Source organism: Psilocybe cubensis, chromosome 4 (assembly GCF_017499595.1).
Source record: "Psilocybe cubensis strain MGC-MH-2018 chromosome 4, whole genome shotgun sequence".
Classification (NCBI taxonomy): Eukaryota; Fungi; Basidiomycota; class Agaricomycetes; order Agaricales; family Agrocybaceae; genus Psilocybe; species Psilocybe cubensis.
Window position 1 is genome coordinate 713,378 of NC_063002.1, and position 24,610 is coordinate 737,987.

Sequence of the window (24,610 nt, forward strand, 5' to 3'; positions counted from 1 at the left end):
CAAACGAAAACCAAACTTTGGCCTGCTTTCGTTGACCATTGCGATTGCTCTTGTATCGTTGGCCACGAAGGAAAATAAAAGCCTCCACTTCGCATTTGCCTTGAAGAAATCCATCTTACAAGTCTGGTAAGACAATCCTTCCCCATGGCTAACATATTAACCACCTCTAACATCGGACTGGCTAGCGAGGCTAGACGGTTTGTGCCACTTTGTTCTTGAACATACAACTCACCATACTTATGCGCGCTCAGGATAGATTCTCCTGATTCCCTAACGGAACAAATAAACACTCATCATCGCGTCTCTGCGCAAAACTCTCTGGCCCCCTTGGGTTTAAATGAGAAGTTTCTAAAACTTGAACTGCAATTTCAAACTCCTTAGAGCGTCCACCGACAGCTTTGGCGACGCATTGTCTGCACTCTATTCCTTGGCATCGCGCACGATATTTAGGCCATCTAATTCTAAGTTGGAATTTCATTGTTGTTATAGATTTGCCACAGCAAACTGCGAAGGCCTCAGCTTTGAGAAGAGTGCCATTCCCTACCGTTTCTCTTAAAAGGGTCAGCTCAAATTAAAGTCCGTGTAAGTTACTCATTCCCATGGCTAGTCCAACAGCTTCTAAAGAGGTTACTCCTCCTCCAGTTATAGTATCTAAAGTTACCTTCTCTACCCCGATCAAGAGATCCCTCCAAGGCTCTCAACACTTCTATTCCGGAGCTCCACTGGACGCTGCTGAGTTTCAAGAGAGAATGGCTCAAGAGCTTAGGAAGCAATGGGTTGGCCCAATGCCCATCGCTGACTTCTTGAAGACCTTTCTCCCTCTTCCCAAGGAAACAGTTTCCCTCATGCCTACGTTTGCGATCAAGCATTTTGATGCAATGTCAGAATACACCGCCGAGAAAGACATGTATGATCCTTTTGTACGTCATTCACTTACCTTTTTTTGAAAGACTTGACTTATCAATTTTCTTATACTCAAAAGATTGAACTTGTAAATTCGACTAATGCAATACCTGGATTCAAACTCCTGAATACGTCGGTCAATTTTGATCCGAGTCTGAAGGATGTACCAGGTATGAAGAGCAAACCGGATGTCTCCTGTTACAAAAATACAGTCGACACGACCACTTCCGCTACAAAGTATGAGGATATTGAACTTATCTTCGAATTCAAATCCTCGAACGCCCCGGCCGATCCCTTCAACGACCCAAAAAAGTCTGAGTTTCCAGCAGACTTTCAATTCGAGAACAACGGAGAATTGAATACGCTCTGCAGAGGCCAAATTGCCTGTTACGCACGAACATGGATGGCACAGCAACATCGAACTCACTGTTTTATGATTTGGATTGGTGGTCCGCATGCTCGTATTATTCGTCTGGATAGATCTGGAGGAGTTGTTTCCGAGAGATTTCACTATGAATCCAATGGCTCCCAGTTGCTTGAGTTTCTGTGGCGATTCTCCGTTACCAATGACGCAGCAAGGGGGATGGACACAACTGTCATGCGTGCTTCTCTGGAGGAAACAAAACTTGCGAAGGACAAACTCTACAAATGGAAACGAGGAGAAAGGAGCGTATACAAGCTTAAGATTTTCCACACAAATGAGCCCACAACGGCGAAAAAAGATAGTAAGCAATCTAACACGGTGCATGAAGTTCTGGTATGGGGGCCTTTGGCCGATCCCCAGTCGGTAACGGGACGCGCAACTCGTGGATATCCTGCTCTTGACATTGCCTCTGGCAAAGTTGTTTTTGTAAAGGATTCTTGGAGATCTAACAGCCCCGGTACTGTCACAGAGGTCGAAATCCTCAGAGATTTGAATTCAAAAGAGGTATGCAATGTACCTAAAATTTTATACGGTTCCGATCTTCCAGGCCAAACCACTATCACCCATGCCTTTGCTGGAAAAAAGTGGAACGCGGGATCTCAGTCACACAATTTTGTTGAAAGAGTACACACGCGTTTTGCAGAAGACTGTGTTGGGGAACCTCTTTACAGGTTTCAATCATCAAGGCAGTTTCTACAGGTTGTTTACGATGCATTCTTAGGTGCGTTGTCTATGAGCATTCAACTTCTCTCCAAAATCCTAAGAACCCATTCAATGTGTAGCACATCGAGACGCATACGAGAAATGCGGAATCCTGCATCGTGATATCAGCGCTGGAAATATTTTAATAGGACCAGACGGTAGGGGGTTTCTCAACGACTGGGACCTCGCACGATACGTCGAAAAGGACGATAAAGGGGACCATCATCCTGTGTTTCGTTCCGTAAGCTTGTCGTTATACAATAACCTCATGATCTCGTGTATTGAGCTATATATATTAGGGAACATGGCAGTTCATGTCCAGGGAACTTCTTAAAAACTGCGAAAAGATCCACACAGTCGAAGACGACTTGGAGTCATTCTTTTGGCTTGTCCTGTATCACGCACTGCGGTATATGAAGCATGACAAGATTTCCAAATTGCCAGTCATTATGACCTCCATATTTGACCAATGCAATCCAAGATTTGAAGGCGATTCCGAAACTGGAGGGGAGGGAAAACTGAGTCTTCTTGTTGGTGGAAGCCTTATCGACTTTACCACATTCACAATCGCCGATGATCCCCCCATGACATATTTTATTCGAAACGTGAAGGCACTCTGGACTAAGTGGTACTTATACGCCATCAACCGGCAGTATGAACTGGAGGCCTTGGTTGCTTCGGAGGAGATATCAATCGAAGAAGCGTCGAGACAAATTCCATTTGACAGTAGTCGCTTGCAACTTCACAACCATGCAAAAATGGTGTCCATTTTTGATGCCACCCTTTCGAAGGAAAACTGGCCCCTAGTATCAGCGCCTTTAGATTATTTGTCCAGGACAGAGAAGCGTGGTAGAAGCGATAACATCATTGTTTCCAGGCCATCTGACTCGCAAGGCTCCTCAAAGCGCCGGAGACCTCTCCCCGCACGTTCTTAGTGTTTAAATCTTCATTAATCAGTCTCAGTATTCAGTTAGTGCAATAGATGTAACTATATCCACTCATTATATACGTGTTTCTCAAAACCCTTTGAAACGAAAGGCAAGTTAATCCCTCAGGCAAAACGTTACTATATAAGGAAGTAGTGTAGCTTCAAACTCCGACAGAACTGACCAAACATTAGCAAGGTGAACAACTACGCGTACGTCTTGCACCATTACTCTCCGCTCATCTATATCTCTGGGGTGTAAACATTCCTGCCCAACATACAAACGTCAGCGCGTGAGGGAACTACCTTTCTCTTGTTGGCAACGTGCCATTTGTTCGCCTCAGTCGCACCCTTGTTAAGCACTACCTTCCAGAGGCAAGGGTAAACGAAGGCACACGGCCTATCTGCAGCAAAGGACGATGTCTGTTCTGTTCGAAACATCACTGGGGGATATTGTTATCGATCTTGAGGTCGAAAACTGTCCAAAGACCTGTGAAAACTTTCTGAAGCTGTGCAAAGTTTATTATTACAATTTGAATGCTTTTTTCAATGGTGTGTGGTATCATATCCCTCCTAGTTTCAATTCTCCCAATCTTGATTGCAGAGAGAGAGATGATCTGAACTCGTTTGAACTTTGTTTGATGCAGTTTCGAAAGACTTCCTTGCCCAAGCAGGTGATCCTACAGCGACTGGAACTGGTGGGGAGTCCATATGGTCGCTAATCGCCTCCGAGTCCTCTTCCAACACACCAACGTCACGGTATTTTCCTCCCGAGATCCTACCCAAGCTAAAACATACAAGTCGTGGGACAGTATCAATGGCTGTTGCCCCCGCGTTGGAAGGTCAGAAAGGAGGCTGCGGAAGTCAGTTTTTCATCACTTTAGGGGAAAACATCGACTACCTTGATGGAAAGCATGCGGTTTTTGGCCACGTCGTTGAAGGATTCGAGACCTTAGACAAAATAAACGAGGTTTTTGTTGATCAAGATGGGAGACCATTCAAGGACATCCGGATAAGACACGTTGTAATTCTTGGTGCGCCTTTCCGTTGGAGTCCCCTCTATTATTGGCCGAGAAAAGCTTATTGTTGGTATCTTTGTAGATGATCCTTTCCCTGATCCTCCAGGCTTGATCAAGCCACCTTCTTCTCCAACACGTCCTCCAGATAATTCGACCCGCATTGCTGAAGATGAAGATCCTCTGGCTACTCTACCAGAAGAAGAAGAAGAGCGACAAAGACGTGAAAAAGCAGCCGCAGCATCTGCTCTCACCCTTGAGATGGTGGGGGATCTTCCGTTTGCGAATGTACGACCTCCCGAGAACGTACTATTTGTGTGCAAACTCAATCCAGTCACCCGGGATGAGGATCTTGAACTTATCTTTTCACGGTTTGGCACCATTATGAGCTGTCAAGTCATTAGGGATAAAAAAACAGGTGACTCCCTGCAATACGCATTTATCGAATTTGACAAGCGTGAAGACGCCGAACAGGTTAAACTCTTTTCTTTCCATTGATATGCTGTACATGTGATTGAACGTGTCATTCTTAGGCTTACTTCAAAATGCAAAACGTTCTTGTCGACGACCGGCGCATCTGGGTTGACTTGTGGGTCTATTCTAGTTTTGGTATAAGCGCTGATTTCTAACATGTTGTTCAAAGCTCTCAATCCGTTTCACGACTTAATACCCATTGGTCGAATGATATCACAAGAGGACCCCCTCGGACTAAGGGGCAAGGTCGATCTGGTGGCTTCGGGGGTCGGGATGATCTTGAGAAAACTCGACGTTACAGGGAGGAAGATAGCCATGGCAGGCACACTGGTGGTGACTACGGAATGGTGTTTGATGTCCCCTCTGACCGTGGTTCTGAACGCCGTCGGAAACGTAACCGCAGCCAGAATCGGGACGAAGAGGCGCGGGAGCGTCGTCATAAACGATCAAGATCTCCAACTTATAAAACCAGCAGTTCTGCCCGTGATCATGAGCGGGAAAGACGACAAACACGGAGCAGGAGCAGAAGCAGAGAGAGACGCTCCGGTCGTGATGGACGTTACTAGTGCAGGTTGTTTGTCTGTGTTTATCTTACTCAACAATATAACGGCTGACCGCCCAAATACGTAGTTCCTGATTCAGCTGTGTGCGCCTCCGTTAACGATACATACCATCGGCACATGAATGCTGTGTCCTGACTTGGTATATATACTAGCACTACCCCGCCCACAGCACTTTACTTTTCTCATCTGAACCAACCACCCACCACACCCTGTCACGAATGGCGCACACCTTAGAGTACCAATTCGACGCTGTTGACGCCGATGTCATCCTTCTCTGCACTGAGATGGATCGCTCAACTGAGTTCCATATTCACAAATGCATACTTTCAGCGGCTTCACCCTTTTTTGACGACATGTTCACCCTACCTCAACTAGCCGACGATGCATCCGACAAGGTACCTATCATACCCGTCTCAGAGCCTAGCCATATTCTGGACACTCTGTTACGATACGTGTATCCTGTTTCAAGACCCATCATTGAGTCTCTTGATGAGCTCCTGCTGGTCCTCGATGCCGCCGTCAAATATGATTTTCCTACCGTCATCACCGCCTTGCGCTCCCTTCTCCTTTCGTCGCGATTCCTTCAATTGTCCCCAATACGCGTCTACGCCGTTGCCTGTCGTTATGGCTTTTGGGAAGAAGCCAAAATTGCGTCGCGGCATACCTTAAGCGTCAACCTGCTTGATGCACCACCAACAAAAGAGTTCAAATATATCTCTGCATATGAATACCATCAACTCCTCACATTGCACAAAACTCGGGCGTCCGCGGCCATAGATCTTATAAGGGCGCCTGAAGACTTCAAGTGCATGCAATGCAATGGATCTGCATTCACGATGAATGACGCACCGAAATGGTGGCACCAGTTCGAAAAGAAGGCGAAGGCAGAACTGGCAGTGAGGCCGACGACGGAGGTTATTTTTGGGATGGAGTTCCTATTCAAGGCGGCTCAGTCATCCGGGTGCTCACGATGTCCCGAGAGTGTGCTCGATTCGTGGAAGTTCCTCCAGCATCTGAAGGAATCTATCGACGCCTTACCATCGACGGTGTCGGGATTTAACTCATGACGACATGGTGATAACATTTTTTTCTCATCTAACTCATGCACATGGACCTTTTTTACGCAATTAATTTATTTTGAATGCACCTTTCCTAGTACTACAGTTGGCCCTGTTAATCTGACAATGGCTTATCCTTAGTTGATCATTGTAACATTACCAGTACACCTTTTATTAGTCTCGGTAGAAAATACTATAATTTTATCACTATCAATGCTGGGAGCTTTGAAGCTGGTGACAAGACAAAAATGTTGCCACTCTGGATCTATTGGACACACGGGGACAAATAATGTACAACTAAAGGTCGGGGTAGCTTTAGCCCGAGACAAGACGATCATTTCGCCCATTATCGTACGTGATGCATCCGTGGTCACTTATTCAATGAACTCCACCGACAATGAACGCGCCAAAGATGTCAAGCCTGAGGGGTGTCGATCCTGAATCGAAAGTTCTCCTGTAAGGCTTGGGCATCTCGGCGGTGAATAAATGGCCGATGCACTGCGGCGAGTCTGGGAGCGACCTTAACCTAAAAATCATTCCCGAGGCAGACTTCCTAAATTTACCATTTGAGCACCGAATACTCGCTGATTTATGGAGTATCCCGTTACCTTCAAGGAGCCATACAAAACTCTATTTATCCTTTATCAATGTGTGCTACTTTTGTTTCTTATACCTTGGTGGGCTTTGTACTATACTCTCTGTCCTCGCCCAAGACCGTCATGGACGTTGAGAGATTCAGTAGATGTCAAGATTATTCGAAGGCTTGTACGAATTAATTCACGGTGCAGGCCCAAACCTCATCGCCACGACAAGTCCAAAGAGGTTCCGCAATCCAGTTTGAAGGAAACGTCTTTCTGCTGGCTGGAACCTGCGGACAGGTATTCGATGATTTGCGACGTTGCTGCGGATAGCCTCGTTTTCCCGATTCACGTCCCTGGGTATCTCTGGCCAAAAGATGCTGATGTCTATCAGAAAGAAGGTTTATTTGGCATTTTTTTCCACGGCGGCGGTTGGGGAGGAGGATACACCATGGGTAACGCAGGCGAAACATTCGGTGATTCTGGTTTGTACTGGCCAAGCAGCAGGAGGGTTATTGGACACCAGTTAACTGTTCTCGTCTCTAGACATCGTCCGGAAAATTTTAAAGGCGAGAAAATGCGCATTTAGTCTGTGTATAGTCAATTCAAACCAATGTTCTACAGACAGCAGACATCAAAAAACGATTTTGTGTGAGATCGAAACCAGTATTTTGCCTTCGGTTTAGTTACCTGTCTATCGGCCATTGTAGCCGTTGACTATCGTTTAACATGCGAGGCTTGTCATCCTGGTCAACTGCTCGACGCGTTGGCGGCCTACGCTCATTTAACAGGATTTTGGCACGTGTTAAATGAATCCCATATCTGTCGTACTTACTTTGTACCCCAATAGCCCATTTGGCCTTATGCTAATGAAGTACCTTGATTGCCAAAAAATCCTGAAACTTCCTCGAGCTTTGATACTTCTCTCGGTGAGCGTATCCCACCGACATATACCCCTTTGTGCCCTGACCGTTGTTCCTCCAGCCCTGGATAGACATGGGTACGTGACGGACTATTGGGATTTTCTGTGTTAATTTACATGATCTTAGCCCTTGACCATGTGCTGCATTTATCAAAAGGAAGATTGAGGCCTAACGCCGAGGTGGACGTTGTCGTTACCTCATATGTGGAAAACCTCAGGTTCTTGGGTCATCATCCCGTTGGGAGCCTTACATCTCCTTACTTCTCAGCCAGTAAGCTTCTTCCACCCCATTTTCCACACATCTAGATGCTAAACGAATTATCTGAACAGACCTTGCACCACCAGGTTCATACGTGAATTATCCAATCACTTACCTGTCCATCGGGGATTGTGAAACGTTCCTGCCGGAAAGTCTGCAGCTGATCGACCTCATGCGTGGAGACGGTGTCGACGTCACTTTCGATTGCCAAAAGATGCTGTTCACAATTTCCTCCCCAAGACTGCCATACCCGTTCCTTCTCGCGCTGCCAAGGATCGTGTATTGGAGAACGTGGCGAACTGGATAAATGATATAAACAAAAGCAATACAAGCACCATGGTGTAGTGGGATACCAGCCCAATACTTTAACCGACATAACCATGGTCATCGTTCTTTCAAAATATATCGGCCTTTTTGCCATTTGATCTAATATACATTCTTTCGATTAACGTTACATTCACATATTCTTGAGGAGAAGGTGTGCAAATGACAAGAAAGGATCTGACCCTGTACTAAATGGTATCATTTGTATCGTCCTTTCCGATATGGTTCAGTGTGACTCTACAAACCTGGATAGTTCAATACACCCCAAAAGATGCCTAGTAGGAAGCTTAAACCAAGTTGGACGGGTAGTGGAAATCCTCGAGGCCAACAAAATTTTCTTTGATGCTGCGGGCGCTGACGAAACGGTAGAAAATGCTAATGCTTCCCGCCTTGTCGTTTGTACCACTAGCACGGGCACCGCCGAAGGGCTGTTGCCCCACAACGGCGCCTGTACATTTCTCGTTATAGTATACGTTGCCGGCGGAATTGCGGAGTCTGTTGGTGGCAGTGATGAGTGCTTTGCGGTCCCGAGAGAAACTAAAATAGGTCAATGTTGTCAACAAATGTTCGCGGAAGGAAATATGGAGCTGGAATGATGGATACTGACATTGCTCCTGTCAGCGCGTAGTCGGTGGTTGTGTCGATGATGTCGAGCGTCTTTTCAAAATCGTCATCTTCAAACACAAAGACCTATGGCCAATTTGATCAGATAAAAGGTTTCGGCGTTTGCTTTTTGCTTCCAAAAACTAACAGTAACAACAGGACCAAAAATCTCTTCTTTGAATGTTATCGATTGGGGATCTTTGCTGAGGATGACGGTAGGTTGGATGAAGTACCCTTTCGAATCGTCGCCTGAAGAAGGTATAAGCCCCATGCTGATTTCCTAATCGATTTTGGCCCGTACCTGTTCCACCGATCAGGATTTCACCACCAGCATCCTTTGCCTTTTGAATGTATCCTGTAATCTTATCGTATGCGGGACGACCGCTGCAACATGCTTGAGCGCACACGGAAATATATGAGGGAAATCGCATACATTACCGGTCCCATGAAATTACTCCAGTCCTGAGGAGGCCCAACTTTGATCTTTGCGATCTCCCCAAGGAACTGGTCCTTAAATCCTCCAGTCCACACCGATGATGAAACATACAGCCTAGAAAGTGCCGAACACTTCTGTCCTTGGTACTCGAAAGCTCCGCGTACGCTCTGAATAACTGCGTTCCTGATCTCCGCCGATTTGTGGATGATGTGGAAGTTCTTTCCACCGGTCTCGCCGACGATGCGCGGGTATCCTTTGTACTTGTCGAGGTTGTTGGCGATATCTTTCCAGAGCTTTTTGAAGACAAAGGTGCTGCCAGTGAAATGCAACGCGGCAAAGCTGGGGTGGCTGATTGCTTGAGCAACGACCTCTGGAGGGGGACCGGGTACGAATTGGATGACACCAGGGGGAACACCGGCTTCTTCAAGGATTTGGTATACGAGGTAGTTTGAGTAGGTAGCTGCAGGTGAAGGTTTCCAGACGACAACATTGCCGACCATGGCAGGTGCTGTTAAGAGAGTGGAATATTGAGAATGAATCAGCTGGAGGATGTTTTGATCACTTACTTCCGGGAAGGTTGCCACCGATCGCCGTGAAGTTGAAAGGTGATACCGCGAGGACGAAGCCTTCAAGGGCGCGGTATTCAACACGACTAAATATCGAGAAAGACTAAGCAACAATTGTGAAGGTGCGAAAGATCATTCATACTTCCATGCTCCAGCGCTATGCTTTGACGGTTGCTGAGCGTAAAGTTCCTCTACATACTTGACACCGAATCTGAAGAAGTCTGTCAACTAGATTCAAAATTCCTAGTTAGCCCTACATTCTGTGTATCAAAAATCATATATTTAAGAACGCACCTCTGCTGCTGCATCGATCTCTGCTTGCCAAACGTTCTTCCCCTGACCAAGAATCGTGGCCGCGATTAACTTGTTTCTGTACTTTCCGCTGACTAGATCGGCTGCCTTTAAGAATATAGCCGCTCGGTCATTCCACGGCATGCTTTCCCAATCTGCTTTAGCGGCAAGGGCGCCTTCAATAGCTTTGGCTACTGTGGCTTCGTCGGCTTCATGATAGGTGCAGAGATGGTTTGCATGGTCGTGGGGCATAGGTTGCTTCGCGATTTTGCCTGTTTTGACCTGGACAATCGACCATGTATGAGGTATTGATAGCATTCAAACCGTGTCTTCAGGTGCTCACCGGTTGGCCATTAACGATGCAGGGCACCTCGAAGGGGAGCTGTTGTTCCATTTCTGCAAGAGCTGCTTGCAGTGCCTGTCTCTCTGGTGATCCGGGGGCATAGGATTTCTGCAATGGATGCACAATGTCAGTTCGTGGCCTACTACGAGTGGAAATGAGGTCATACCATAGGTTCATTGTCAATAGCAGGAACCTTGAACGAGGCTAGCTGTGGAGAGGCCATGCTGTGGGATGTTGGAGGGTGGAAGAAGAAGAGAGAGAATCAAGAATGACAATGGCAAGTGCCATGCTATTTATTGATATGGATTGATAAAGGGGTTTAAATTCGATAACCCAAAATCGAAGCTGCACACGGTGATGGAGCGAGCCGTTCACCGTTCATACGTCGGAAGGATCTTGAGATTGAAACACTTGAGCTCAGTTTTACACCGTTTTCCATAGTTGTATTGTGACAAAAGAACTCAAATCGATATGTTGAGGTTGAGGGTGTTCATTTTGAATGCCATGAATACAGTCCATGGGGGTTGGACGATGGGTGTTAACCTATCTGCGTCGATCATATCTCACTGCTTTGTGGTTGGTTCATCTCCCCTGGATACGGCAGTCGTTATCTTATCTTAGCGATGATTGCGCTTCATAGACCCCTAATTACAAGGAACTCGGTACTATAAGCAGCGGTGGGCGGCCAGACCTCGTACCTACTTAAATACATCGCTGTACATTCCCCTTCTTTAAAGCTTTATCGCGGGCAGTCTTCATACAGGAGACAAGACACGCTTGGAGAATGCTTTGCACAAGCTTTACAACAGGCTTATGAAAGAGTCTAAACCGTTGATGCGCATACACTTCTAGTCAACTTGCCAAAAAAGTATCAGATATTGACTAAATGTCCTACACGAATTAATCCAGTTGTACGACAAAAATTCAAAGACTGTGAATGATGAAATCATCCAAATCGCGAGCGCTCTTGGTTTTCATGAGGTAGTGCAGTCTAATTTGTGGGCTTTCCAATGACTCTTCTGACAAGACGAAGAACAATATCTAACAGCCTTACATCGGCTGCATACAGAAGGCGCTCTTGATTTGCCACAGCTTGCACAAGCGGTCGATTTTGGACGCGGGGATGATTGGACAATGGCCTCGTATTCTTTGGAGTGAGTAAAGAGCGGGCTGATAGCAATACGTGTAGCTTCTGGTTGGAACGATGTCCAATCTGTGACCTTCAAAAACGGCCCGAGGTTCTTTCCCTTTCCACAGCTGCATAGTGGGCCGCTCTTCTGAGCTTTGAGGCCAGCCATAGATCCTTCCTGTATATATTCACATTGATCGGAATGCTTCCACGTCCGACATCGCTCGGCCAAAGCGGGAAGTAGTTTTATCCAAGCAAGTGTCTCGTCATTGAGGGTGTTGATCATGAGAATAGAAAGTTTCATCAAGTCTTTCGCGAATTTTGGTCTAAGGGATTCATCCAAGCGAACTACGCATGCATCTGCCACAATAGTCTGGGCCGACAGGTCGAGGCGGATATCATTTATGAAAATAAGTGCGTAAGGATCCATATTGTCCACATCTAGGTTTTGCAGGCCAAAAACACATGGGCGATGTTCCGATGCAGCATATGTGAGGAATATACCATTGATAGATTGTTTGAGGTTGAGGAGAAACATTTTTTTCTTTTGATCGACCAGCTTTTCCAAGTTTTTCTCGCTATTGGACAAAGTCATTCCTAGATGAGCAGACATCCAAAAATCTGCATCCATTGGTCTTCCAACTGGAATGTGGAGTGCAGGAAGCTTTTCGAGATGGAGGTAATGAATGTTCAGGAGAACAACTGGTAAATTTCCATCAAACGCCAAAGGAAATACGTCATGCGCATGAAGGATACGTGTGTCGTCAAAATCAGGTCTAATCGGCACTTCGACCTAAGACGCCATTAACGAGCGTAGAAATACATTGGTAAGATTTCGTACCTCAATATATGATGACTTCCGCGCGACTCTAAGTATCATACGATTGAAAATAATGCGGAAGGGATAAATGAAATTCATAGTGTAGTCATCGATGTCGACACGGACGACATTGTCCGCAACCTCACCCGAGACCACAGAAGCGCCATGGAAAAGATTCAGACGGACCGCAGAGTCGGAAATGTTATCTCTGATAGAGATGGTCGTAACTTTTGTTCCTGCAGGGTTGAAGTTTACCACAGTTTGTCTTTGTGGCTTGCGGACGGAGGAAATTGAAGGTTGTTGAACGTGTGGAGGTCTCGTTTCATGCATTTCAGGCATACAATCATTAGGACGACAACGAACAAAGTAAACGTTGGCGGTGTTTGAAGCCTTGGTCATATAGATGCTAAGTTGCAAGCCAAGTTTGGGGACAAGAGTATGAGTAGACTGAGGCGTAGATTTGATGTACAACCCCACGTGAAAAGAGTCGAGTGAATGGCGGAGCAGGATCCATGACGGCATGAAAAATGTTACGATCAAGTCCGAGTCTCCCTCCCATCCTCGTAGGTCTTCATTGATGTTGATGGACGGTTCACCGTCTACGGACGACATCACTATTTCCCCGAATATTGGGCGGATAGAAGAGTGAATATTATGAAAACTAGGAGCGTGGGTTTCGCATTGTAGAAATGGGGTCATGAGCACATCGGGGTCCATGTCTTCCAGAACTTTGAGATGATGGCGAGGCACCTTCAAAACGACACATACAGCAGGCGGAACACTTTTCCATCCTTGAAAGACACCAAGATTAGCAACACCCGGAGATGCAGCAAGAAAGCCCGCGTCCATTGACTGCATCGTGTAGATGTTACGCAGATAAAGGTGGTAAATGAAATCTTGATAGTTATTACGACCCATCAAAAGCTGGCGATCCTCCATGAGAAGCTGGTCAAAAGTAGCCATAAATTTGGTCCAGTCCACCTCAGCTCTTTCTTTGACAAGGGCAAACAGCGCAACAAGGCTTTCTCTTGTGTAGCGACCAGGCGACCAAGATGTCAACCCGGAGAAAGTTACGTTCCCCGTTGGACGATTCGAATTTTCGTCCTGGAACATCTCGAGATAGAGAGCAAAGAAGAACCTTGCCAGACCTGCCGCATCCCAAGTTGGGAGCACGGATTGATTGACGTGTGTTGTAGGGTCTTCAACAGGACTGGCAGCAACCGATAACAAGGGCTTCCATGATATATAGTCATGCCATTGTTCTACAAAAAGAGGGCCAGAGTTATGGAGACAAATGAAGATCTCGTGTTTGTTTGAAAGCGTCGTAAAGGGTGATCGATGAATGCTCGGTACCACGCCAAGCAACATTGAAAGCGTAGGGAGATCGCCCAACGCAAGCGATCTCAGTGTCAGGGATGGGTCGCGTGGCAGGAGAGTATTTGTATGAAGGACTGCCCATGGCTTCTGTTGCAGCAATGGCACAGTCGCAGTAAGGATGTTAATCAGCCCAAAATGGTCCGTCAAATTGGAGGTGTCAATGACATTGAAACTGACTGGCGCGGAATATGCATTGTCGGCGCTGTAGTCGCTCCTATCGAGGATAATTTGTGAGCCGCCCCATTGTGAGGTGTAAATGCCGGATTGGGTGGAATAATTTTGCTGGTAGGCATGGAGAGCATGAGCGAATGCAAATGCGTCGCCGGCGTGAAATCGAATGACAAGCTTCGGCTCTGTCGAGTTCACGAACACCCTCTCTTTGAACGAAAGGCACCACAGGTCAAATTGAGCCTTGGCAACTTGAGCTGCTTCCGACAGATCTGGTTTGTGAGGCAAAGAATTTGGCTGCCAATTCTGAACATTGGCTCCAGCAGCCGCCGGGGAAAGGTGGAAAGCGGCCAAGGGATCAGTCCCGTAGTGTACGTTAAATTTGGTTCCACGAAGAGAATATACAAACATTGGATTCATATGCTGGACCGAGGAGATCCCTGAGAACGCATTCAAGCCATCTTGCGGTTTATCCACGGTGCCCGTCGCCCAAAACGCGACATGGGATTTACTAGCCACCTCTTCGAGTAACAAGCACAAAGGTCCTGCTGCCCTGAAGCAACTATGACTTAGTGTTCCTTTGTTATGTTCGGCCATTACTTTCATTTTTTCGGCAAAGGACAAATGGATGGCGAGTTTTTCGGTCTTGGGAAGGTCTTCGAATCCCAAATACAGAGACCAATGACGTCTGACTTCAGAAAGCGTGCGATCTGTGCTAAATCGAATGTACAGGCCATACTTCGATGCTTTCCATGTGTTCAAGTCGGTTGAGCACATTAGCAGTTGTTGGCATTGGAAGCGCAGGAAGTCATAGTCAGTCTGGTTCAAGAAGAAGTGGTAAAATATTGCCCATATGGATGCCGATGAGATTCCATCTGCAGCCATGGTCAACAGGACTATGTTTCGTGCTAAATGCATCGTTAGTATGTGCCTCAGCGTGTTGGATCATGTTAGTACCTAGTATCGCTGGTTCCAAATCACAGCAAGTTACGTCCAATTTGCGAACGTCTTGTGGGGTATAATATGAGCAGGTAAAACACGAAGAGATGGAGGAGAGGATGCCTACCTTTTCCACAAGTGAGTTCATTACAAATGGTAAACAAGATATGCCGTGGATCTCCGCATCCCAAGAGAAGAATGTTCGCGTTCTCCTCGGGCGCTAATTCCTGGGTAAGACAGATAGGTGGTGTATTTCCAATTGGGTAGAAGAAGGGTCTTTTAGGCCATAGTAAGGGAGTGGCCATGATCTGGAAGCAGGGCAAGGACTTCAGAGGGGATAGTGGGAAGAGGTAGATCGGTAGACAAGGAAGGCAGAGTGTATCAGAGGGTTTTTATACTTGTAGGGTGGGCAAATGCCGACGCATGACGTGCACGAGGTCTTATACTTCAGATGCGTATATTTTATTTGTATTTTCCTGCTTTTTGATTGATTTTATACTAGGCTCTCTCAGCTTACATCTTGAAAGTTTTGACAAATTGTCTGTTTGAACCATGTGCTTGTCGTATGGGGTAGCGCACGACGAAATTATTCGCGTCTTCCTCTTCGCTTGCTCGACGCCAACATCGGCTTTGACGTAATAAGTGAAAGCAGTGAATGCGATAGCAAGTGCCGCAATTTGGACGTTTCTGCCACCACTCGTTTCGTCAGGTCTTCCAATTGCCAAAAAAGACAAAAAGAAAGATAAGTTGTAACGCATCGATCCACGTCCCTCTGAGCCACTCAAACGCGCTTCGGAGGAGGCTCAGCATACTTCTGGAGACTGTACGCGTAGTTTTGAAAAAGTTGATAGGCCTTCTGCAGTTTTTAAGGGCGTATTTCGCGCTTATACACCGTCACGAGCATCCATCAAACCCCACGCGATTTCACGACACGCAGACATAAGGGTGCATACATAACCATCATAAAATTCACCACGATCTGCAACCTTTCCGAGGTACGCAGCTGCTCGTCGTCAGAGGCAGAGGTCGTCCTGAACGGGTTGGTGAGATGGAATGCGACGACCTGGTTGTCACGGAGATGAACGGGACCCAGCTTGTCGCAGAAGGAGAATGGGAGGTATTCGTGGGTGACAGTGTGTATGCCGGTGCTTGACGTAGGTGCAGGCAATGGTGGGGACGAACGCTGCGCGTGGAATCTGGCGGAGGCGGCGACGGGAAGAGTAGCAGTGAGTGGGAAGTGTGCGGGATGGTAGAGCAGACGGATCACCGTGTTGCTTTTCGTGTAGGACTGCCAAATAAGATGGCATGGTGGAGCCTTGGAGGGTGGAGGTAAGCACGAGAGCAGCGTGGCTGTAATGCCCCTAGTCGTCTTGTCTGGTGTCTGAAACGACAGGTCCAACAGCGGCGAGGTAGCCACTGCTCGTCGTGTAGGTGGCATGTAGCGAAGACGACAAACGATGCAGCTCATTTCATGGGGCGGCGGGACGGGCAGAAACTGTCTGAGGTGTGGATACTGCTCATTTTATGGAGCAACAGAGACGACGGGCGGAACAGGAGTGACAAACAGCAAACAGTGCTGGTCGTTGTGGGTGGTGGGAAGTAGTAAATATATGCTGCTCGACGTGTGGGACAGAGGTGGAGATAATGGCAGTTGCGGTTATATGCGTGACGAGCTGACAATGTGCGTTTGGACGACGAGACCTCGTGGTCGGCACTGCTTGTTGCGGTCTGCAAATTTAGTGCGCTATGAGCTTTTGTTTGCTTCATATATGTCATAAAATGACTTTAATCCTCAACATGTCAATTTTGGTTTAGGTGAAGTCGGGTCAGAACAATATGGGGCCTTCATAAAATTAGTGCAGAAGTCAGATAAGTCGAACTTGTGTTGAATGGTGCGTCGTTACTTTACTTCATTGAACGGTATACATCTAACGTCGACCTCAGAGGGCTACGTAATGTATATATAAAATGCAAATAAATAGCGACCCTCAATTATGTGCAAATTTAACTAAAAAGCGACCAAGACGAATGAACCCAAAGGTGAACAGTAGCATACAGCCAAACAATAACAGTTGAAAACGATCACACTGGAAACCGTTAATAAAGAACTGAATGGTATTACTTTTGAGAACTGAAACAGCGCATTTTGTGGACTTTCCAGTCATTCTTTTGACAAGTCGTGGAGCAATATCGAGCCGTTTTGCACTTGCTACATATTTGTGAAGCTTCAGCTTTACCGCAATAAGTGCACTCTGTCGAGTTGGAAGGCGGTGACGGAGGAACAGGAGGGCCTTCAGGACTACATTTTCGGAATGACTTCAACAACTCATCGTTTGCGAAAGTGAATAGAAGATCGATAGCAATTCGGGTGGCGTAAGGTGCAAAAGGAGCCCAATTTTTGACTCTTTCGAAAGATCCTAGATTCTTTCCAAGCCCACAGATGCAAAGAGGGCTACTGGCGTACATTTCAAATTCCGAGAGAGCGGGTATTCCTTTTTTCAGATACTCGCATCTTTCTGTGTGCTTCCAAGTCCTGCAGCGTTCAGCAAAAGCAGGGAAAATCTTTTTCCATGATGCTGCTTCATCCGTGAGAGTGCCGAATTGAATTGGGGTCACATTTTTCAACGCGCCAATGACGTCCATCATCATTGCGCGATAGAAGGGCACCACACACGCGTCTGCCACAATGGTTTGAGCAGATAGGTCGAGCCGGATTTCATTGATGAATATGTAGGCATATACACCTGTTCTATTTTCAGGATTGGCAAGGGCAAAAAACGCGAGGATGCTCTGACGAGATCATGTGTTTATTGAACAAATTGGCGATGGATTCTTTAAGATTCCAAATCATGCCTAGTTGTGCTTATCCTTGAGATTTCCCGTCTTCCCTCTCGCGCTGAGTCATTGTCATTCCTAGATGAGGGATAAGCCAAGTGTCGTGTCTGTGGTGAGGCGATGGAATTTGAAGTGCAGGAAGTGTATCGAGATTGACGTAGTGCATGTTCAGAAGATTGATGATTTTGTGTTCGCGGGCGATAGGGAAAAGGTTGATCGAAGGATTCCTAGTATCTTCAAAATCGGACCTAACTGGTGCCTCGATCTATACAAAAATTAGACAAAATGACAATAATAGTACACCAAAATGACATTACCTCAACATATGAAGATTTGCGAGCAATCCTGACCTTCAGAAGATCGGTGCGAATAGGGAATGGATAAACGAAGGTATGTGCATATTCGTCGATATAGACTTGAATAGCGGTATCAGCAATGGCCTCCTTGTCCACTGCTACACCACTTAAGAGATTGTCCCTTGCAGTATGATCTGTGATATTGTGTCTGACCGTGATGCTTGCAACTTTGGGAACTGAAATGTCAATACTGATCGAGGCCGTTTGCCCAGCTCGTGCTGAGGATGCAGAGGAATTGTGGACGCGGTAACAATTTAGTTCCTCGGGGTTGTTGGGGCGACGGCGGACAAGAAGAACATTTTCCGAATCAGAAAGCTTTGTGGAGTATATACAAAGGCGCCTTCCAAGTGTAGAAGCGAGGGCTGAGACTGCATATGGCGTGGATTTAAACACGAGGGCGATTTCGACAGCCTCCGGTGGAACCTGAAGCAAAGTCCATGACTGCAAGTAAAAAGTGACAATTAAGTCAGAATCACCGTCCCATTCGCGCAGATCTTCGTCAATAGAAACTGACACTTCTCCATCAACCAAGGATGTGATAATTTTGCCGAATACAGGCCGAATGGAGCTATACACATTGTGAAATTGAGCACTTCGCATTTCGCATTGTAGGATAGGCGTGCCAACTGAGTCGCGACTCATTTCTTCAAGCACTTTCATTCGATTTCGAGGAACCTTTAGGATAGCAGTAACGACAGGTGGTATATCTTTCCATCCCCGGAACAGATTATTACGCCCACGCAAGCTTTCAAGGAAGGCCGATTTCATGCTATCCATCACATAGACGTCGTAGAGGTAGAGTTGGCAAATAAAGTCTTGATAATGTGTATTCCCCATTAACAGTGTTTGATCTGCGGCCTGGAGGTCATCAAACGACTCCACAGCATCAATCCAGTTGGACTTGACACGTTCCTTGACTAAAGCCATAAATGTGACCAGGCCTTCTCTGGTGTATTGACTTAAAGATATTTTCTTAAGGTTGGCAGCGGTCAAAGTCCCAAGAGAAGCCAGGCTTTCGTCGTCAAAGATCTTCAGATAAATTGCGAAGAGATATCGTCCCAAATCCTTCGCTGGCCATTTCTGAATGACCGGTCTCTGCAAATCAGTGGCCAAATCGTTACTGACAAAGCCTGAAACGACGTGTGATGGTGCTCTCCAAACAACCCGGTCCCGTGTTTGTGCGCAGACATGCATTGCTCCTGCTACGAGCTCGTGCTTGTTCGAATAGGTCGTGAAATGGGAAAGAGAAGAAGAAGGCGCAACTCCCAACGCTAAGGAGATAGAAGGAATATCACCGACATGATCCGCCAAGGTAGTTATAGGCAGACCGTTGGACAGGTCGAGAGGTACAAGGATATCAGTATGGAGGGTAGCCCAAGGTTTCTGCTGCAACAATGGCACTGTCGCGGTCAAAACATTGAGCATACCGAGGTGGTTTGCCAAGTTGGATGTATCGATGACATTGAAAACCAGCGGAGCAGATGTCCCATTTCCGGCGTAGTCATCATCATCAAGGACAATCTGCGCCCCACCCCATTGCATAACGTAGGCACCAGAATGTGTGGACTTCGTTCTTTGGCAAACAAGAAGGGCCCGAGAAAAGGCCATTGCTTCCCCCACATGAAACCTTAAAACGAGGTTGGATGCACGGCCTGTAGCTATCCTCTTCTTGAAGGCAGAGCACCAAAGGTAAAATTGGCCCTTGGCGCTTTTGACAACGTCCCTTATCTTGGGCGTAGGAGGCGAATATACAGCTTTGACAGGAATCAGGCCAGGACTGAGGTTGAAAGCGGGTAGTGGCTCAATCCCATAGAAAACAGAGAAACCGCCTCCAGAGGATGCATAGTAAAACGTCGGGTTCCAATGCGGAGGGGAGATGGGAGTCTCGTCCGTGGTTCCTGTTGTCCAATATGTGGGGTATGATGTCGAGGCTTCACGCTGGTCCACGAAAGGGCAAATGGGACCCGAGGATCTAAGACTGTTCAAAATATTCCCACTCTGACATCGTTTCCGACACAATTCCATTTCGGCCCCAAAAGATTTCCTGATGACTTCCTTCTCTTGTTCTGGCAGAACATCGACCTCGGAATATTTGACCCAATAACTGCGTACGTCGGCAAAAGACCGTTCTGTGCAGAAGCGGATGTAACCACCGTACTTGGAAACTTTCCAAGCTCCCAAGTCGGAAGAACATTGAATAAGTGTACGACAATGAGCTATGAGCTGTTCGTATGCCGTTGGTTCCAAAAAGAGGTGAAAATAGATGGACCATATAGTTTCGGTTGGAGTGCCATCTGATATCATTGTGAGGATGATGATGTTTCGTGCTTCATGAAGACAATCGTTAGGCATTGGAACAAAAAATTCTCTCCTGAGTAGACGTACCAATGACCGCTGGTTCCCAATCACAGCATGTAACGTCCAAACGTCGATAATCTTTGAAAAATCTTGGGTCAGTATTGGAAAACACATAAGAAAATATAGAACATACCGGGTGCTAGATCATGGTAAACTGTGAATAGAATAGACCGTGGATCACCACATCCTAAGAGAAGAATTTCCGCGTCTTCTTCGGGACGGAGTTCTTTGGTTAAGCATACAGATGGCCAGTCACCAATTGGAAAGAAATAAGACTTCCTCATCCACACAAGGGGGTGAGCCATGTCGTCAAAGTTTGAGTAGAAAGGCTGAACTATATGGGGGTTAAAGAAGAAGTCAAAACGCTTGAGGAAATGAGACCAATTTATTATATAACCTATGGCCCAAGCTCCCTTCTTTTAAGCACGAACCTTCTTATCCAAAAATCAAATCCAATAACTCGAACAAGGTGTTGCATGGTCGTGTTGTCGAAAGATTGATTGACAGCTCACGAAATCTATGAGAAGCCTAGGTCTTGTCAACAGGAGTTATAGACAAGGGTTTTAGGTATATAGATCTGTGGCCCATAATGTACGCGACCGGCCGTTTATGTCAAAGGAGGTCAAAGGAGGTCCAATGTTTGGGCGGTTATCATGATTATAAAATTTCCCACAGAGCTTTGACAACAGGAACTGAATTGCCTTACGGAGAAATAATAAACAGTCATAAGGCTATGGAGGGAACTGAGGCTCAAAAAACAACGACATAGACACTGGAGTCCAATTCTCCTCAAATTTAATATATTAGCATTAAATTGGAACAAAATAAATCCATCCATAACAAAACATATGTTACATTACAGAACCAATGGACAATGAAACTGATGAATAGCAAAACATATGGCAAGCAAAAAGCGATTGAGTGAGATTAATAGCACTAGATTGCCCAAAAGCTCGGCGTTGCCATCGAGAGTTCCTCCATGTACCAATAATTAGGAATGACCTTCTTCGACTTGCTCTTTCCTTTCTTCTTTTTCTTCACAGGAGCATTGGCCTGACGGACAAGCTGAACCCAGACACCACCAAGTCCCATACCTTCACTAAAGAGAGCGACGTTTTCAGTCGACTCAATAAGAAGAGTGATCTCATCATTGAAAGGATCGTAAGGCTTGGGTATCCCTTCCGGGACCTCAGGGGCGCCTGGCTCAGCGACTGCCCCAACGGAAGCGGGAAGAATAGTAGGCTGAGAATATAATGGGTATTCCCCACCATCCCAGTCAATCATAGGTCCAAGAACGAGTTTCGTGAATTGACGTTCAAGGTCGTTCTCCACATCAGCAGCGTCTGGACCGACACCCTCCTCAAGGACGGGAGGCGGGGGAGGGTTTGATGGAGGGGGGATAATAGATTTGATGCGCCGCATCGATTGCTCGACAATTCCTGTCGTATGAGTCTTTGCAAGCGCTGGAGGGATAACGTCTTTTGGCTTGGGAATAGTCCATTGAGAAAGCTTCTCCTCTTCTGGCACAGGGTCATCCCAGCCATTAAACTCGGAAGAGGCATCAATGATGGTGCCCCCCCATTCATCACCGCATTTTGTAGAATCATTGCCCCAACCAGAATTTCCCCAACTAGGATCATAATTTCCCCATCCCGACGTAGCCTTGTCCTTTGAATCGCCATCCTCATTGACTTCCTCTATTTTTGTTGTAGGTGGATCCTCAAACAGAGGATTGGGTGGTAATTGCGATAAATCAAGTTCAACGATTGAATAACCATCTGTTTTTCTACCGTAACATTCTATACAACACTTGCTGAAGTTGTCGGGATTGACTTTTGCCATGGCGGAGATGTTGGGAATCTCCTTGATAGATGCCGCGATAGGTTCCAATGATCGTCGAAGAGAGCGTTCGATTTCTGGCAAGACTTTACTGCGCAAGAGATAATTCACGAAGAACTGGAGTATATGGCCTATACACTCCTGATTCGCTTCGGTCCTGATAAAATGTCAATCAACTTCAAGCCCTACGTAAAATGGATACACAAAACCACATACCAGATATATCCCATCTCTCGTGCATGCGACGTCAAAAAGATTCTGATCGATTTCTCCGGGTTCTCGAAAAAAGTGGAAAGCTTATCCTCCTTCTCAGCCAGATGTTTTTGGATTTTCAGGACTTCTGGAACCTCTTTGTCGAGCACAATGCCGGCCATAGGGTCTTCATTTACCTCTTCATCGGGTCCATCGCCCACTTCATCTGACATATCCTCGTCCAGCTGAGCGTTGGCTCGCTGTTTCGCGGCCTTGCTCTTCTTCCCTGAGGGCGCTGGGGTGCCATCAGATAAACCAATGTAGCGAAGGAACTACGTTACGTGGTTAGAGAGCACAATAAAAGTCTTATTATCGAAAGATATACCCTTTCCCAAATAAACTTTGGACCAGACTCAGATGCAAAATCAAGCGGCCACGAACGACCATCCGTAAAATCGGCAGCAGCAGCATGAATCCTTTCAAAACGAGTGGAATTCCTACAGGAGAAAGGGGAAAAAAGCCGAAAGCGTTAGCAAAACATCTAACACACGTTAGGCCCAGCAGGACGCGCCCAAAAAAGTGCAAAAAGAAAAGAAAAAGGGCAAACTAACCGATCAAACCCAACCGACACCCTCGCCGCCTCGCGTTCCTGCCACTCCTCCCACCAAAGCAGCTTCTTCGCAGGCAGCCCAATCTTCTTACGCGCAGCAGTCTCGTCCTCGCGCCGCTTCCTCTTCGTGTTCGTCTTGCACCCATCCGTATTGTGCTTTGATCTGAGAGGGACCGTCGGCACACCCAACGTGTCGATCTCTGTGTCGTTCGGGCCTGGGTTCATGCTGATCCCGCGCTCGGTAAAGTCTTTGAATGGGACGACCTGCACGCCGTCTGGCGCTTGTGGGAAGGGAGGGAATCGTATGATCGGCCCGTCAGGGAGGTTCACCACATGCGTAAATGTCGGCGTCTCGGTCTGAGTGCCTGCTAGAGTTACAACTACTTCGACAGACATCAGGGTGCGGTAAGGTTGGCTGGAGGTTTGAGTAAAAGTTGGTCGGAATCAAGTGAAAGTGCGGGAATCGCCATGGTATCGATTGAACGAGCTGTCCTTTTAAAGTGGTTCTTCTTATCCGGGCGCCTATCGTACCCCACGAACTCAAGTGACTCATAAAAGATCCCAGAAATCTGAATCATCGGCCCAGTGCATTCAGTGGTGACTTTGTTTTTCCACGATGCGGAATCATCCGCACTTAAATCTAATCTGGCAGGTGCCCACTCAAGCTGGACACAACGAACGTTTGGAAAGAACGAAAACCAGCATAATGTTAAGTATAATTTAAAGAAAGCAATACAACACGAGGGAGGAAGGGAAGCCCTAAAACAAATTAGATGTAAAACAATTCGAGATTGGGTGCTAGATAGATGGACAAAGAAAATACCATAGCGAAATGGATGGAAAGAAACAAAGGCGAAGAAAGGAGAAGTGAAAGGAAAGGTCAAGGCAGGTAAGTAACTAGCAAAAGAAAGAAAAGTAAGGAAGAAAATCGCAAATTTGCACAGCGATCTCCTACGATAGAACAGGAAACATAAAACCAGCACCAGCCTGCGTCGACCCCTTTCACAATCGTATTTGCCAACGCCATCCTCTTATCCTCTCACGCCTTGAGCGCCCTCAAAGCTGAACAATCTTGTACCTCATCCCCTGCTTCACATTGTCGACGCTCACACTCCCTATCTTCACATCATTGTCCAGCAAAAAAGTCGAACAGCCTGAACAGCCCGTCGAGCTTGTCGTCGTTCGGGTCCGACGATCTCATGAGACATCCTTACCTCGAACAAAATTTATCATGGAAAAAAGAAATAACACATCTAACCAATTAGATTTATACCATCCTGAATAACTTTACGAAAGCAGTATAATGAAATATCTGAAGCTCACAAAAGTCCCAGAAATCAAAAGAGACGCGTCGATTGATTATTGGTTTCCACGATATGTACATAATCATCCACACAGAATCTAATTGGGCAGGTGTTCACTCAAGCTGGACACAACGAGCGTTGGGAATGAACGAGAAACAGTATAATGTTATGCACAAATTAAAACAAAAACAGTAAAACACGAGGGGAGCGAGGGAAGCCCTAAAAACAAACTAGAAAGTAAAAAAAGAAAAAAAATCAAGATTGGGTTCCAGATAGATGGACAAAGAAAACATCAT

The 24,610-nt window shown here is 46.4% G+C and overlaps 9 protein-coding genes across 9 annotated transcripts; 4 read left to right on the top strand and 5 right to left on the bottom strand.

Moving 5' to 3' along the window:
* Positions 1–599: 599 nt before the first annotated feature.
* Positions 600–2,964, top strand: JR316_0004334 (uncharacterized protein; the record flags this gene model as incomplete). The annotated part of the gene is made up of 4 exons (XM_047890100.1): positions 600–920; positions 983–2,048; positions 2,110–2,270; positions 2,329–2,964. 4 exons carry the CDS (start codon positions 600–602, stop codon positions 2,962–2,964), a joined length of 2,184 nt encoding a protein of 727 aa, XP_047749861.1.
* Positions 2,965–3,373: 409 nt separating this feature from the next.
* On the top strand, positions 3,374–4,468 carry JR316_0004335 (Peptidyl-prolyl cis-trans isomerase cyp6; the record flags this gene model as incomplete). The annotated part of the gene is made up of 3 exons (XM_047890101.1): positions 3,374–3,506; positions 3,602–3,988; positions 4,056–4,468. 3 exons carry the CDS (start codon positions 3,374–3,376, stop codon positions 4,466–4,468), a joined length of 933 nt encoding a protein of 310 aa, XP_047749862.1.
* A 132-nt stretch (positions 4,469–4,600) lies between these two features.
* JR316_0004336 (uncharacterized protein) lies at positions 4,601–6,074 on the top strand (the record flags this gene model as incomplete). The annotated part of the gene is made up of 2 exons (XM_047890102.1): positions 4,601–5,002; positions 5,160–6,074. The coding sequence occupies 2 exons, from the start codon at positions 4,601–4,603 to the stop codon at positions 6,072–6,074; spliced, it is 1,317 nt and encodes a 438-aa protein (XP_047749863.1).
* A 388-nt stretch (positions 6,075–6,462) lies between these two features.
* JR316_0004337 (uncharacterized protein) lies at positions 6,463–8,131 on the top strand (the record flags this gene model as incomplete). The annotated part of the gene is made up of 6 exons (XM_047890103.1): positions 6,463–6,521; positions 6,854–7,231; positions 7,494–7,572; positions 7,628–7,643; positions 7,693–7,836; positions 7,896–8,131. 6 exons carry the CDS (start codon positions 6,463–6,465, stop codon positions 8,129–8,131), a joined length of 912 nt encoding a protein of 303 aa, XP_047749864.1.
* A 304-nt stretch (positions 8,132–8,435) lies between these two features.
* On the bottom strand, positions 8,436–10,610 carry JR316_0004338 (Delta-1-pyrroline-5-carboxylate dehydrogenase; the record flags this gene model as incomplete). The annotated part of the gene is made up of 10 exons (XM_047890104.1): positions 8,436–8,685; positions 8,756–8,838; positions 8,900–9,000; positions 9,053–9,135; positions 9,185–9,695; positions 9,754–9,839; positions 9,896–9,981; positions 10,048–10,326; positions 10,388–10,495; positions 10,554–10,610. The coding sequence occupies 10 exons, from the start codon at positions 10,608–10,610 to the stop codon at positions 8,436–8,438; spliced, it is 1,644 nt and encodes a 547-aa protein (XP_047749865.1).
* A 701-nt stretch (positions 10,611–11,311) lies between these two features.
* JR316_0004339 (uncharacterized protein) lies at positions 11,312–14,766 on the bottom strand (the record flags this gene model as incomplete). Its single annotated transcript, XM_047890105.1, has 3 exons — positions 11,312–11,428; positions 11,455–12,309; positions 12,358–14,766. The coding sequence occupies 3 exons, from the start codon at positions 14,764–14,766 to the stop codon at positions 11,312–11,314; spliced, it is 3,381 nt and encodes a 1,126-aa protein (XP_047749866.1).
* A 494-nt stretch (positions 14,767–15,260) lies between these two features.
* JR316_0004340 (uncharacterized protein) lies at positions 15,261–16,258 on the bottom strand (the record flags this gene model as incomplete). Its single annotated transcript, XM_047890106.1, has 2 exons — positions 15,261–15,531; positions 15,774–16,258. The coding sequence occupies 2 exons, from the start codon at positions 16,256–16,258 to the stop codon at positions 15,261–15,263; spliced, it is 756 nt and encodes a 251-aa protein (XP_047749867.1).
* A 1,425-nt stretch (positions 16,259–17,683) lies between these two features.
* On the bottom strand, positions 17,684–20,674 carry JR316_0004341 (uncharacterized protein; the record flags this gene model as incomplete). Its single annotated transcript, XM_047890107.1, has 4 exons — positions 17,684–17,920; positions 17,973–20,338; positions 20,397–20,447; positions 20,503–20,674. 4 exons carry the CDS (start codon positions 20,672–20,674, stop codon positions 17,684–17,686), a joined length of 2,826 nt encoding a protein of 941 aa, XP_047749868.1.
* A 631-nt stretch (positions 20,675–21,305) lies between these two features.
* On the bottom strand, positions 21,306–23,406 carry JR316_0004342 (uncharacterized protein; the record flags this gene model as incomplete). Its single annotated transcript, XM_047890108.1, has 4 exons — positions 21,306–22,365; positions 22,425–22,732; positions 22,786–22,897; positions 23,012–23,406. The coding sequence occupies 4 exons, from the start codon at positions 23,404–23,406 to the stop codon at positions 21,306–21,308; spliced, it is 1,875 nt and encodes a 624-aa protein (XP_047749869.1).
* Between the last annotated feature and the right edge of the window lie 1,204 nt (positions 23,407–24,610).